At 28.9% G+C, this 16,813-nt stretch overlaps 1 protein-coding gene across 2 annotated transcripts in view; it reads left to right on the top strand.

The window, feature by feature from the left end:
• The window catches only part of LOC117168771 (tyrosine-protein phosphatase Lar), a 510,283-nt gene that overhangs the window by 491,744 nt on the left and 1,726 nt on the right, over positions 1-16,813 (top strand). For both annotated transcript variants that reach the window (XM_033354548.1, XM_033354547.1), the window contains 5 exons: positions 789-991; positions 1,062-1,228; positions 5,612-6,966; positions 9,395-9,624; positions 11,902-13,708. In XM_033354548.1, the coding sequence (XP_033210439.1) occupies positions 789-991; positions 1,062-1,228; positions 5,612-6,966; positions 9,395-9,624; positions 11,902-13,708 (3,762 nt within the window). The remainder of the gene's footprint in view (positions 1-788; positions 992-1,061; positions 1,229-5,611; positions 6,967-9,394; positions 9,625-11,901; positions 13,709-16,813) is intronic.

Here is a 16,813-nt window from a genome sequence, read left to right as displayed (position 1 = left end):
GTTACAATTCTCCTGTGCGTTACTTCCAAACTACACAATATTTTTGGCCGAAAACTTTGGACTTGCAAATAAACATAGTAACTAATCTCCCGGAACTAACCCCTTTTGCAGGCAATCAAAAAAATTTATTTCATAAATAATTTCCAGATTATCGGAAAGGCAGAGATGAAAAACGACGTAACCTCAAAATAATATATATGCATAAAATTTTTATTTACCATAATAAATTTTTTTGTTAATATCCCTCAAAAAAGAGTCCGGGGACGTCCGTTATGATATTTTATAGCATCTCCGAATTCAGTTTTTAAAAATTTTCATTTTTGTGGAAAAAAAGCCGGGGAAACTGTAAGTATCACATGCCCTTAAGTGTTTTTATTTCAAGTTTTATAACTTCAAAAGTTACATTGAAGAAAATTTTGTTCTATTTTGAAGATAATCAAAATTGTATTACAGCTTTTATTGTCTTGAATTAAAATTCCATCTCCTATGCTTTAACATGCAACTGTTTTATTTGTTAATGGTATCAGAATTGTTCAGTTGTAAATGATTTTAGGTTCACATACTTCAAACTTCACATCCACAGACCATTTAAATGCTATAAATGAGAAACCGTACAAATTGAAATATTTTATTTGAAAATATCCAAACTTTGACTATTAAAAAATTGTTTAATATTTGAATGCATCATGTTCGTTACAGCATTTAAATCGTTGTCAACACATTTTTTATTTGATCATTTATGTCGGTAAAGTTCAACATCCACATTTGTTTTACGTGTTTTAATTTAGAACAAGGACCTTCTGAATGAGCCGATGCAAGTCAACATTCAAGAACTGAATGTTATGGAGGCGAATATTACGGGTCTTCAACCGGACACAAAATATATCATACAAGTGGCCGCTCTGACAAGAAAAGGAGATGGTAATCGTTCTGCGCCTGTTGAAATCAAGACTCCTGGTGGTGTTCCCCACAGGCCTGAACTTACAATAAAGTAAGTCTCTAGTCAAATTTTTTTCACTCCTCTCATCGCATCCTTTCTAACCGTTATATTTTGTTAACAGAGTTACTCACAGGGACGATCCGACGACTCTAGAACTAAGCTGGGATGAACCCACGCAGACTTATGGAGATCTGATGAATTACAGAGTCAGATATGGAGTAAAGGGCCAGAAATTAAAAGAAGAGATTGTTCCTGCTGATCAGCTGAACTACAAAATTACTGATCTTAGTAAGTGTAAATAGTAGAAATTATTCATGTAATTAAGGTGCTAATATAAATTTAAAGCTCTTGAATAATTCAGACAGAGCACTTATAAAGCGACCAGTCTGGTGTTGGTCGTCTAAACTAAACACTCTGCTTTTTGAGGTAGCCTTTGGTTTTTTGAGGATCTGAGAATACAGGCAAATTAGAAGAATTAAAGCTTACAAAAGCTTACAAAAATTGCATTTCTCAATAATAAATTACCTACTCTTTACATCGGTGAAGAAGAAAGTGGTTTAAATACCTTATCTCGGAAAAAAGTTCAAAATAAATTGGTATTATTTTAAATATTACAGTTGACAGCTATTTTTGAGCGTCGCTTCTACTAAGCTGTTTTCAGAAAATGTTTAAGAAGTTCAATTAATTGAAAAGAGTTCAGAGGAACTAAAAAGAATGAAAAGGAACTCAACTTCAATTTTAAAGAATTTTAGTGAATTCGTAATACTTGTAAATAAAATACTAAACGTCGGGGAAAATCCTGAAAATGCGGGCAAAAGTCCTTAATTAATTAAAATAAAACAAGAAGATAGCTATGAGAGGTCTTCGCGATATTTAATATTACAATATTCAAAACCCAAATGCAATATACCTGGAAGTTTTACAATAAAAAAATTATTATTATAATAAATTTCAAGAGATTTCGATTCAAAACATTTTGGAACTCTTAAAATAACAACAAATGTTTTCTCTTGAATTTTTAATACTTTACTTTTTTAATATTAGAAAGTAAAAATCTACATTTCCGCGCGTGCGTTTAGAGAAGTAAAAAGTCTTGGATCCAAATATTTCATTATACTTAGAAGTATTACTATTTGAGTATCAATGAAGAAATGTGTAGAAGAGTAAATAAAGGGTGACAGTACAGAAGTAAGGAAACAAATTGTTTTATTGAAAAAGGCTTTATTGTAAACGATTCTCTTAAAAAATCAAATAAACTTTTGGGTAAAAGGATTTTTTTAATCTCGGATTTAATGTAATTATTTTTTTTAATTTGAAATAAAATTTTAAAATTATATTACGTTTTTCTTATCCTCTTAGAATTGATATTTCTTAAAATTATTATAATTTAATTTAAAAAAAAAATATATATATATATATACACATTTTCTCTTTTTTATTTTTAGCAAACTTCAGTTGTGTTGTGATATCCCGATCTACAATTTTTATTTTCTTGATATAAAATAATTGTGTTCGATCAAGACTTTTTGTTTCTCATTCACTATTCCCCTATCTCGGAAGCTTTTTTTTATTTTTTATTTTAACATAAAATTGAATTTTCTGTCCGAATCTACGTGGAACGTAGAACGACCGTGGAACGACTGTCAACTTCCTAAGTATATACAATTTAAAAAATTTAAATTTAAAGGGCGAACCGATTTGGGTCCAAGTTGTGCGAAAATTTAAATTTACTTAATCAAAAACAGCCTGTTTTATACAAATTATTCATGAAATTTTATAGTTCATTGGTAAAATAAAGTAAAAATGTAGTTTATTCAGTTTGAAAATACCAAATTTAATATTTTAATTACAGGTCACTTTTTCTTGCGTAGTTCTGAGTTTTACACACATAAGATTATTGTCTACTGAAAAAATTCGAAGTATGTGTTGCGACCAAATTCTTTTTCTTACAAATAGTAGAATTTGCAACGAATAAAGATAAATTTTGAACCAAAAAAAAGACTGTTCAATTTTCAACCAAAAATTATAAGTTTTTAAACAAGAAGATTAAGTTTCTACTAGAAAGACAAAGTTTCAACAAAATGCATAAATTTCCAACTACAAATTTTAATTTATAATTATAAAAGGTAAATTTTCTAATAAAACAAAACAAATTTTCAAAATAATTGTTACATTTTCAACAAAAAGAACCAAAAATGGAATAGTTAAATTTGTAGATTGAAAAATTGAATTTTTAACAATATAGTTCAATTTGTCATAAATGAAGTGAATGCTTAACTAAAAAAGAAAAAATTTTTAACCACAAGTTAAATAGTTTAATTTTCTGTGAAAAAATCTATTTTCAACCAAAAAAAGCGTATTTTTCAATGTAATAGTTAAATTTTTAGCCAGAGAGATGAATTCTCATTTAAGGTAATTAATCATGAATCAAAAAAATTACTTCTCAAAAAATTAGTATAATTTTGACTGAAAACAGACGAATTTTCAACAAAAAATTGAACAGTTGATATTCGTACCTAAGAAATGTTCATATTAAATTAAATACACGTCAATTTGAACAAAAAGACGAATTTTAAATAAAATACTCAATTTTTAAGCTAAAAATTAATTATAAAAAAATCAGTAAAATCTTTCAATTTGTATCAAAAGAAATGAATTTGACTAATAAATCAAAAATTTAATCAAATATTAAATAGTTTAATTTACAGTTAAAAAATGGTTTTGAACCAAAAGAAAAAAAGGTTTGAACAAAATACTTAAATTTTTAACCAAAAATAATGAGTTCTTAACTAAGAAGATGAATTTCGTAACAAAAAGTCCAATTTTCAACTGAAAAATTAACATAAAATATATTTTTAATAAACTAATGGAAATTTTTAGAAGTATTGAAATTTTTAACTAAAATAAATGAATTTTGAAACAAGAAGAATCATTTTTTAAAAACAATATCAATTTTCTAATACAAAATTAAATTTCCAACTAAAAAGATCAATTTTCAAGAAAAGAAAAAGGAATCATGTTAAAATTAGGTAAATTTTTAACCGAAAAGTGATGTTTCGACCAAAAGCATTCATCGTTGAGCATCAAGATTAATTTGCAGCCTGGAGACGAACTTTCAATAAAATACATTAATTTTCCTCTTAAAGTTTGATTTTTCAACTAAAAGAAGTGAATTTTTTACGAAAAATGGACAAGTCAAATTTCAGTTAATCAATTTTTAATGAAAAATAACCTGATTTTCACGAAAACAGTTTATTTTAAACCAAAGAGTTAAATCTTGAACAACCAACGTGAAGTATAATAGTTGATACTTGAACCAAAAAATTTTTTCAATTAAAAACCGTTGAATTTAACCAAAAGGGCGTATCTTCAACAAGGCATCTAATTTTTCAAATGAAATGGTCAGTTTTTCACAACAAAACAAAAAACAAGTAAAAGATAAATTTTCAACAAAATACTTCAGTTTTAAATCAAAGAGAAGAAATTTAAGCCAATAAAGATGTAATCAAAAGTAGTTGAATATTCTACTAAAAAACTGTGGAAAATATTTAATTTGTAACGTTCTTTTAGGAAACAATATTTTTTCGTGAAATTCAGAACTACGCAAGAAAAACTGATCCTACTTAAAATATAAATTTTTTTCTTTTCAAACTGATTGACTGGCACTTAACTCTATTCTACGAATTAACTATAAACTTTTTCTTTTTGCATTTCAATTGAAAAAAATGCTGCTAAGGTGACCGAAATAATTTGTTCAGCCTTTGAAGAAGATGCGATGACACATAAAAAGTGGTTCCAGAGATATCACAATGATGATTATTTAATTGGAATGAAAGAAAAATGCAGAATCCCAAGTGCTCCTTGCGGATCGATTTTTTAAGCTTATTCCGCAAGGATTGCGTTTGAAGTTGAAGCTTCGCCTTTTATAACTACTTTAGGACCTACAAAAATTTAAGTTTGACCAAAAGTCATAAGAGATCATAGTAAAGGCACCGAATTAATATCTAGTAGTAATATTTAAAAACTACATAATTTCTTATAAAACGATTTTTTCTTGTTTTAGAATTTAAAAAATTAATATTTAATCTTTTCCCCTATCCTATTTCTCCTTTTTTCATTTTTTTTGTTCTGTTATCTACGTAAGACGACTATGTGTTCGTTTTATACTTTTTTTTTGACATAGAAGTAAACTCCTAAAAAGAAAATCAGGAATCGCCACAAATGGTCAGAAGTTCTAACAATTTGTAAACATCCTGGCATCAATCTTGCATATACAGATTTAAAAGTTTCGATGATTTCAGATACCTAAAAATTTTCTCCGAAAATTTAAAATTAGGATAAACATAATGTTTTTTTTAAAGAGGGAGAGACACGGCAAAGCGGACAAAAGTATCAGATTCACCTTCAGAGTCATCCAGTATATCAAAATTAATAATTAAATATTGGATAATATGCATAAATAATATAAATAACCTGCGAAATTGTATTCTATTCTTGGACCCCTAATAAAGGATTATCCATCGAAACCCAAGCTCTGACGATTTCTGAATAATTTTCTCATGAATTCTGATTTTCTCTGGCGATTTCTGCCGAGAAACGTAACAAAAGTGGAGTCCTGACTTTTTTTAGAAGGGTATTGAATTCTGAGTACCAAATTTTGTAATTTTTCAGTTGAACGAGGCGTAGACTACGAGTTCCGAGTTGCTGGCAAGAATCACATCGGATTCGGCCAGGAAGCTTTTCAGTACTGGTCGAGCCCAGAAAGTGAACCTACGGGACCACCCACAAACTTATCCTTCCACTTCCAAACCCCCGATACTGTTTGTGTCACCTGGGATCAACCTCTTCGGCATCACAGAAACGGTCAGATTATTCGATACGATGTTCAATTCCATAAAAAGAACGACCATAGTACAATCATCGATCGAAATACGACCACGACGAGAGCCGTATTCACGAATTTGGAGGAAAATACCGAGTACGTTTTTCACGTTCGAGCACACACGCAGCGAGGTATTGGACCATTTTCCGAGAAAGTAACTATCGTCACAGAAAAGGACATTGGCAGAGCTCCCATGAATGTGAAAGCTGTCGCCACATCTGAATCTAGTGCCGAAGTTTGGTGGGAACCAGTCCCAAGTCGCGGGAAAATAATTGGATACCAGATTTTTTACACAATGACTGCTGTCGAAGATCTTGACGAGTGGAAGCAAAAATCGGTTGGCCTAACTGAGTCGGCCGATTTGGTAAATTTGGAAAAATATGCGCAGTATGCAGTCGCTGTGGCTGCTCGGTACAAAAATGAACTTGGTCGACTGAGCGACAAGGTGACTGTTACAATAAAGCCTGAAGATGTGCCCCTAGATTTAAGAGCACCTGAAACTTCGACTCATTCTATGACTCTTTCCTGGCAACCGCCCATAAGACTGAATCCTGATAACTACAAAATTTCGTACGACGCTGTTAAATCGTTTGTTGACTCTCAGGGACAAGGTCGTACGCAAATCATTCCCCGTAAAGAAGTTTTGCTGGATCATCGGGAAACGACAGCAAATATTGATGAGCTGCAGCCTTTCACGACATACAATGTAAATGTTACTGCCATTCCTCCTGACAGATCCTACAGACCTCCTGCTAGAATAACTGTCACGACGCAAATGGCCGCACCGAAACCTATGGTTAAGCCAGATTTTTATGGCGTTCTTAATGACGAGATACAGGTGATTTTGCCTTCGGCTTCTGAAGAGTATGGGCCCATTTCTCATTCTTATTTAGTTGTGGTGCCGGAAGATACGTCTTTTTTGATCACGGAACCAGACGCTCTGACTGAAGATATGATTACTGGAAAGGGTGTGAAAAATAGAGATAATGCGCCTTATATTGCTGCCAAGTTCCCACAAAGATCTACTCCCTACACTTTTTATTTGGGAAATGGAGATGTTTATGATGGATATGAAAATAAGAAATTGGATAAGAATAAGAGATATCGAGTATTTGTGCGAGCGGTTGTTGACACTCCAAGAAGGGTACGTAAAAAGTTGAGATGCAGGCGAAAGATTGACTATTTAACTTTTGAGTGTGTTTCCATGGTTTCAAAATATTTCATTAGATTTCAGATGATTTTATCTGATTTCATAGATTTACTCTAAACATTTCAAAGATTTTCCAATGATTTAGGGAAGAATTCTAAGATTTCAACAGATTTGGCAAAAATTTCAGTCTCCAAAAGTTTCAAAAGATTTCAGAAGAATAAGAAAAATTTCATAAAAATCTCTAAGATCTGACAAGTATTTTTCAAAATTTTTTTACGATATTTTCCAGAACTTTCAGAAAGATTTTACTTAAAATATTTCGCAAGTTTCATAAAGATTTTAAAGATTACAAGAAACTTTGTGAAAATCTATTTTAATCATAAAATAATGAAATAAAAATAAATTACAATAATATTCAGATTGCATTTCTTTGTAAAAATTTGATATTAATTGTAAAACTTTATAAATGTCCGAATTCTAGTAAAAACTGTTAGTTTCTAGTATAATTATTTTGGTAAGGAGTCGTACTTAAATTACGTACCAGCATTTTAATTTTGTAATATTTTTAAAAATAGGGCCATTTATAAACGGAATAGAACAATATTACAGATACAATATTAAAATTATTAAATTTATTTATCGTAAAAAAATTTTTCTGTAAAAAACTTGCATTTTGAACTAAATAATTAAATTTCAAAAAAAATTGAATTCTCCACTGAAAAAACGAACTGTCAACAAAAAAGTGAATAGTTGATGTTTAAAAAAAAAACATGAAATTTCATTTACAAGAAAAAAATTAATTTTAAAACCAAAATGACAAAAATTTCAAAAAATACAGATTTTTTAGTCACGAGAGAAAAAAAATGTCATCTAAATTGTCTAACCTTCAAGTCAAAAAAATGAATTTTCTTCACAAAAATTGAGTTTCAAAAAATAATTAAATTTAAAAAAAAAAGAATAATTGAATGCTCCACCTCAAAAATGAATTGTCAACAAAAACGTGAATAGTTGATATTTAAAAAAAAAACATGAAATTTCATTTACAAAAAAAAATTAATTTTAAAAACAAAATGACAAAAATTTCAAAAAATACAGATTTTTTAGTCACGAAAGAAAAAAAATCATATAAATTGTCTAACCTTCAAGTCAAAAAACGAATTTTCTGTACAAAAATGGAGTTTTCAGCCAGAAAATGTGGTTTTTCAGAACAAAAATTAATTAGTCATAAAGTCGTTAAATTTTCAACCAAAGAAATTAATTTTCCACTAAGATTTTTGGACAAAATGGTTGAATCCTCAAGAAAAAAGTTCAGTTAAGTTTTTTACCCTAAGACTTTAATTGTTAATAAAAAGTTAATTTCCTAAGGACAAATGCAATTTCTACTAAAATATATGAATTCTTAAATTAGAAAGAAAATTTTTCAAAACATTGTTGAATTTTCATCCAAAAACGATTTTAGTTTTACTCTTTAACATTAAAATTTGAGTTTTAAACAAGAAGTAAATTTTCCATGAAAATTGTTGAATTTTTTACCGAAAAGGACGAATTTTTAACAAAACAGTTTTTTCTCCAAAAAAGATGCAATTTCTGCTCAAATAGATGAATTTTTATCCAAAAAAAATTTAAGTTGGATTTTTAACCCTAAGATATAAATTTTAACCAAAAGTAAATTTTGTACGAAAATGTTTCAATTTTCAATCCTCAAAATCGGATTTTCAACAAAACAGTTGAATTTTCGACCAAAAAGGATGACTTTTTAACAAAATTGTTGAACTTTTGAAACAAATAATAACATTTATAACTAAAAAGATTACTAATAAAATTACTTCACTTTTTTTGCCACGTACAGTTAAATTCATATAAAATTTCTGTTCAGTTACTGTGATTTAATTATTATTTTGAGAATTTTGAAAAAACTTACAAAATTCCTTGAAAGTAACAAAATATCTTGACTCTTCCCTCCACCTTAAGCTGCTACGTAATTTAAGTATAGTTCCTAGTTTTCTGTTTTATTTTAAAAAACGTTAAAAAGTGTAGAAAATTACAAAAATAATTCTTCTAGAAACCACAAATTTGAGCTCAAATTCGGGATCTTTTACCAACTTTTACAAGCAATTACAAATGTTTACAAAAAAATAACGATTTTCACATTATTATAATTTATTTACATTTATTGCGTTTAATTCTGACAAAAATAAATTTCAAGCAGAGAAGATCGTTCTACCATTTCCAAATTAATTTAAAAGATTTCAAAGTATTTAAAAAATGTTCGAAGATTTCAAAAGCTTAAACAAATTTTCGATTATAAAGATTTCATATATACACCTAATTTCAGGATTGATTAAAGCCTTGCAGATAGTTTATTTTTTATTTTTTTTTTTACGAGATTAAGATGTAAATGATGTACTACATTTGTTTACAGCATCTCTATACTTCTTCACCATTCTCGGAGTACTTGTCCTTAAATATGAGAAAAGTTCCTCCAGGTGATCCTCCGAGTCGTCCCTCTAATGTAGAGACTCCTGGCGAAGGAAACCCAGAAGTTTCTGTTAAAACTAGTGGCCAAGAACCAGGAATGGTGTGGGTCGTTGGTCCAATCATTGCAGCTTTGATGGTCTGCGTATGTTTAGTGCTGTTATTCGTTGTAAAACAGTAAGTATATACCTTTTTTCAAATTATTACTGCTTTTCACCAGCTCATTTCAATGAAAAATATTGCAGTGTGTCCAGCTATCTTGAAACCCTTGAAAACCTAGTAATCTCCTTGAATTTGTCACGAGAATCTTGAATTTTAATTTTTGTGTTGCTTTTGAAACAGTTTTCGTGGGGGTTACCACTCGCTTTTTGAATATACACCAGATCTCAAAAGGTTACAAAATAATTCTGAGATGTCAAAATATTTCTAAATATTTTAAAGCTTTTATAAGATTTTAAAGATAAGATATTACATCGAATTTCAAAGATTTTAAACTATTTCAAAAGGTTTCAATAAATTTTGAGATTTTAAATGATTTTGGTGATTTCACAAACAAAAGATAAAGAAAGATTTCAAAATATTTCAAAACATCTCACAAAAATTTGAAGGATTTCAAAGATTTTACCAAAATTGTACTAGATTTCAAAAAATTTCACAAATATTTTGATGATTTCAAATGAATACAAAATATTTCACAACTATTTCAAAGATTTTACAATGATTTTAAACGTTTTGCAAACATTTTCAAACTTTCAGAAGATTTCAAGGATTTTAAAGATTTTAAAAAGGGTATAATAAATCTGATTTCTAAGATTGTGAAACAGTTCAAAGATTTGCAATGATTTCAAATTTATTTTAAAATATTTGAAGTTATTTCACAAAGATTTTAAGAATATTTCAAATGATTAAAAAATTTTAAAAAGATTTCTCGAAGATTTGCATTATTTCAAACGAATACAACAGATTTCACAAATATTCCAAAGGATGCATAAGGATTTCAGAACATTTTAAGAATTTCGAAAAGGGTAAAGTAGACAGTTAACATTTTTTTTAGAAAAATTCAAAATATTTTACAAAAATTTGAAATATTCTAATGATTTTAAATAAATACAAAAGATATTATAAGGATTTCAAAATATTTAAGTCACTACTTGTATGCTTCAAGCTAGGCTTTATGCAAATATTTGTACCAAGGTGAATTACCGTTAATAAACAAAGTCAAATCATTTCAAGAATTTAGAAAATTTCAAAAGATATCAAAGATTTCAAAACATTTTGAAAGTTTTAAACAATTTCAAAGGGTTTCAATAAATTTAAGAAGATTTCAAAAAATGTCAATGATTTCAAACGAACACAAAAGTTTTCATAAACGAAGATTGAAGAAAGATTTTGCAAATATTTCAAAACATCTCACAAAGATTTCAAGGATTTCAAAGATTTTACCAAAATTGTTCTAGATATTTTACGACTATTTCAAAGATTGTACAAAGATTTTTAAAATTTCAGAAAGATTTGAAGACTTTCAGAGGACTTCAAGGATTTAAATTTTTTTTCAAAAAGTAAATCAGATTTCTTAGATTTCGAAACAGTTCAAAGATTTGAAATTATTAAAAATTTGTTTAAAAAGATTTCAATTGATTTTTCAAGATTTCACAAATATTCCAAAGAATCCATAAGGATTTCAAAACATTTAAATAATCTCAAAAAGCACAATATATTTTAGAGATTTTAAACGAGCTCCCTTTTTTTTAGAAAATTTCAAAATATTTCACAAAAATTTCAAATATTCCAGCGATTTCGAATAAATACAAAAGATTTAGGAAATATTTTACAAGTATCTCAAAGAATTTATAAAGATTTAAAAAGATTTCAAGAAATTAGAAATTTTGAAAAGTTCTCAAAGATTTCAGAACATTTCAAAAAATTTGAATAATTTAAAGCGGTTTAAATAAATTTGAGAAGATTTAAAAACATTTCAATGATTTCAAACGAACAAAAAAGTTTCCATAGACAAATATTAAAGAAAGATTTCAAAGATTTTACAAAACTTTAAAAAGATTTTAGAAAGATTTCACAGAAATTTCGAGATTTGACAAAGATTTTAAATGCTTCAAAATAGTTCAACGAATTAATAAAGATTTAAAACATTTCAATAAGATTTCAAAGACCGTACAAAAATATAAAAATATTCCCAAAGATTTCACAAAGACGACTTATGTTCGCAAAAAATCAAGAATTTGTTTATTTATGATTCTGCTTTCTTTAGAAATTGTTGGCCAATAAAAAAAATGTTTCATCATCTAGATGTATAACAAACTTTTATTTGATTATTTGACGTAAAAAAGAATGGAGTCTTGGAAAAACTTGGTTAAAACCTGGAAAAGAGCTTGAATTTTGTTCCTGGAAATCGCTGTATTGATAATACGTTAACACAAAAATCTCTATCTATTTTAGTCGTAGACAACCATGCAAAACACCAGATCAGGCAGCTGTCACTCGTCCGTTGATGGCAGCTGATATAAGTTCGAATCCCGCACCATCCGATCCAGTCGAGATGCGCCGTCTGAATTTCCAAACTCCCGGCATGATCTCACACCCCCCAATTCCGATAAGCGAACTTGGCAATCATATCGAGCGTTTGAAAGCGAACGACAATCTGAAATTCTCCCAAGAATACGAGTCAATAGAGCCCGGCCAGCAATTCACCTGGGACCACTCAAACATGGAAGTCAATACCTCGAAAAATCGCTACGCAAACGTGATCGCCTACGATCACTCCAGAGTCATTCTTCAAACTATCGATGGAATTCCTGGCTCTGATTACATCAACGCGAATTACTGCGACGGCTACCGGAAACAAAACGCCTACGTCGCAACGCAAGGACCTCTTCAGGAAACATTCGCCGACTTCTGGAGAATGTGTTGGGAACTGCGATCCAGCACAATCGTCATGATGACAAAGCTTGAAGAAAGAACGCGAATCAAGTGCGATCAGTACTGGCCAACGAGAGGAGCCGAGACTTACGGACAAATGACGGTTTCAATCAGTGATGTACAGGAGCTGGCGACCTATTGCATCAGAACCTTCCAAGTTTGCCGAGCCGGCTATTCGGAGCGACGAGAGATGAAGCAACTGCAATTCACTGCCTGGCCGGATCACGGAGTTCCCGAGCATCCGGCTCCCTTCCTTCAATTCCTGCGTAGAGTTAAAGCTCTTAATCCCGCCGATAGTGGTCCACTGGTAGTTCACTGCAGTGCAGGAGTTGGGCGCACCGGCTGCTTCATTGTCATAGATTCTATGCTGGAGAGGATTAAGCACGAGAAGATGATTGACATTTATGGACACGTAACATGCCTCCGGGCGCAGAGGAACTATATGGTGCAAACCGAGGATCAGTACATCTTCATCCACGACGCATTATTGGAAGCTGTAATCTGTGGCAACACGGAAGTGCCTGCTAGAAATTTACATTCCCATATTCAGAAGCTCATGCAGCCCGAGATAGACATTATCACAGGCATGGAGCTTGAGTTTAAGAAGCTCTCCAACATCAAGGCTGACTCGACGAGATTCATATCGGCAAATCTTCCGTGCAACAAGCACAAAAATCGACTAGTCCACATCTTGCCTTATGAGTGCACGAGAGTGTGCCTGCAGCCGCAGCGAAATATCGAGGGATCTGATTATATTAATGCGAGTCTGATTGATGGATATCGCTACCGCAGCGCTTATATTGCGACTCAGGGTCCACTGAAAGATACGACTGATGATTTCTGGCGAATGCTCTGGGAGCACAATTCGACCATTGTTGTCATGCTCACTAAGTTGAAGGAAATGGGCAGAGAGAAGTGCCATCAGTACTGGCCGTCCGATCGATCTATTAGATATCAGTGCTTCGTTGTAGATCCTATTGCCGAATACAACATGCCACAATATATTTTACGAGAGTTTAAAGTCACTGATGCGAGAGATGGGGCGAGTCGAACTGTGAGACAGTTCCAGTTTATTGACTGGCCCGAGCAAGGTGTTCCAAAATCGGGAGACGGATTTATCGACTTTATTGGTCAGGTTCACAAAACTAAGGAACAGTTTGGTCAGGATGGTCCGATTACTGTACACTGCAGCGCTGGCGTTGGTAGGACTGGAGTTTTCATCACGCTCAGCATCGTTCTGGAACGGATGCAGTACGAAGGGGTTGTTGACATTTTCCAGACTGTCAGAATATTACGCACACAGCGACCAGCGATGGTTCAAACGGAGGTAAGTATCATTTTTTTTATGGTGGTATTAAGCGACTTCTTTGATCTTGACAACAGAAATAAAAACATAAACATCTGAAATTAAAAAAAAAAAATGTCAGAAATCTTGAAATTGAGACAATAATGAGAAAAACAGTGCTTATTAATTCGTTTTTTTATCAATATTATTTTGTTGGTCCTAAATTGACTATGTAGGGTATCTGATAACCGGGAATACAAATTCTAGTCTGCATGAATATAATTTTTAGTGACTGCTTTCTGTTTCTTTTTCTATTAATAAAGATTACGACTTTTCTGTACCATCCATTTTTCTATAAACATTTTCAAATAAGAAATGTATTTCTAAATGTTTCCAAACATTATTCATTAAAGAGAAAACTGTTATTATACGTGATTTTTTAATAATGGGAAATAATTCTGTTCAAAATATTTTGCCATCATACAATAATTGATAATTTTTTTCATATTTTTAAAGAAACGAGAAAAATGGAATTGTGGACAAAAACTTCGAATATCAAACTTTTTTTTTATTTAGCAGTATTTATCAAAATTATAGGAAAACTGAATTATTTTTAAAGTTATTTAGAAGATTTTAAAAGATTATATAATAATTTAAATCTTGGGAAGATTTCAAAATATTTCAAACAAAATTGAGATTTTTCCAAATTTCGAAAAAAGAAGCTTTTTAACTAAGGAAAAAGGTTCGAGAGATGAAAAAAACTTCTTAAGATTCCTGGAAAAATAAAAATGATTTGTTTTTTATTTTGAAACGTTAATCTTAAAACAACATTGAAAAATATTTCGAAACATTTGAAATAATTTCCTAAAATTTTGAAAGAGAATGTTAAAGATTTTGAAAAAAATGTTCAATTTTACAAGATTACAAATTTTTTTAAATCGAATATAAGAGATATTTACAAATTGTAAAATGATTAAAAAGATTTAACTAATTTAAGAAAATTTACATCAAAATTTTAATTTTTTTAGATTTTAAACAAAAAGTTTATAAGTTTCTGAAGAATTTTAAAAGGTTTCAAGAAAATAAAAATATTTTTTTAAATATTTCTAGGGAAATTTTAAATGGGTTTTTTATTTTGAAATATTAATTTTAAGACAATATTGTTTAAAGCATTTTAAAAAGATTTCCTAAATTGTCAACAAATAATCTAGAAGATTTAACTGCAGTTTTTTTTAAATTACAGAGTTTATTTTTAATTTTCAGAATATTATGAAAGTTTAAAAAAAATATTTAGAAAATTTGTAAGTTTATGCAGATTTTTGTTATATTCTAGGAAGAATCCGAATTATTTTAAAAGATATTAAGAACATTCAGAAGAAAAATAAAAAGGATTTTTTTATTTTGAAAAATTAATTTCGAGATAAAGTTGAAAAATATTTCGAAACTTTTCAATGATTCCCTTAAATTTTGAAAAAGAATGTAAAAGATGTGGAAACCAAAATTTTCAGTTTTGCAAGATTAGAGTTTTAAAAAGATTCGACTATAAGCGATATTTAGAAATTTTTCAATGATTCAAAAATAATTATGAAACCTAAAACGATTTAAGAAAATCTACAACAAAACTTGAATTTTTGAAGATGGTCAACAAAAAGTTAAGAAGTTTCTTAAGAATTTTTTAATGTTTCAAGAAATTAACCAAATTTCCTTAAGATTACTGGGAATTTTTTTTATGTTTTTTCATTTTGAAAAATTTATTTTTAAATAAAATATAAAATATTTCAAAACATTTAAAATAATTTCCTAACATTTTGAAAAAGAATATGAAATATTTTGAAAAAACAAATTTTGATTTTACAAGATTAAACTTTTTTTTTATTTCGAATATAAGAGATATTTAGAAATTTAAAAATAAAAAAAATAATGAGTGGAAATTTAAAAAGATTTAGTAAACTCTACGACAAAATTTAAATTTTTCAAAGATTTTGAACAAAAAGTTTAAAAGGTTCTTTTTGAAAACATTTCAAGGTATTTCCAAAATTGTCAAAAAATAATCCAGACTATTTACTGCAGGTTTTTAAATTATGCAGATATTTGTCTAATTTTAGAAAATTAACGAATAATTTAAGAATATATTCAGAAAATGTATATTTTTGAAGATTTTGAGCCAATATTGAGATATTATAGTTCTTAATTTGTTTGCTATTAGCGATTCATTATTGATCTCAGTCGCATGTTTTCCTCATAGGAAAGTAAATATTATTTTTCTTCAATTATTGTTTTTGTAAGGTTAAATGTGAAATTAAAACAAAAATATTTATCAAAAATTAATATCTGTGATTTTGATATAGAATTTATAAACATAAACTTGTGAATAATCATTTCTATATTGAAAAAGATGTTTTTTTACTAAAATTATTCGACAGTAAATTCATTGTGATTTTCAAACTGAATATCAGGTAATTATAAAAACGAAAATTCTGGAAATAAAAATATGTATTGCATCTTTCTGAAATTTAAGAGTAGTTCAAAGGCAAATTTAAAAACTTGGAGCCTTAAATATAAAAAAATAATTCCAATATTTGAAAACCGTTCTGTAATTTAGTTTTGTTTGCATTATTTCCTACAGGAAAATCAATTTAAATGATTTGAAATACTTTTTTAAATATAATAACTCCCTTTCTTACTTATTTAAAACGTTTAAATGTATCCAAAAGTAATAATAAGGAATGAAAAAAAAAATCAAGTGCAAAAACGCTTTAATAACTTTAATGGCAAAAAACAATTTATTGCTATACAAAAGCTATAATAATATGCATAGTTTGTAAGGTATGTCATTCTTTTATGATATTTTATTTACTCGTTTTTTACTATGAAATAACACGTCCTAAATAATAATTCAAAATATATCAAAGAAATAATTTAATTTCACTTTTTTCTTAAAGGGCTCCATACTTTTATTCCTTAAATATATTAAATCTATCAAAAAGTAATAAACACTAAAGTAAAGTCGAGTGCAAAAATTCTTTTATATCTTTGAGGAAAAAATAATAGAATAAAAATAATAGTATAAAAAATAGTATTTAAAACGTTTACAAATTCTCCAAAATAATAAACAATAAAGTAAAGAGGAGTGAAAAAAAACTTGAA

This window comes from Belonocnema kinseyi, chromosome 3 (genome assembly GCF_010883055.1).
Source record: "Belonocnema kinseyi isolate 2016_QV_RU_SX_M_011 chromosome 3, B_treatae_v1, whole genome shotgun sequence".
Lineage (NCBI taxonomy): Eukaryota > Metazoa > Arthropoda > Insecta > Hymenoptera > Cynipidae > Belonocnema > Belonocnema kinseyi.
Note: the sequence above shows the minus strand (reverse complement) of the source record. Positions and strands in the feature narration are given on the sequence as shown.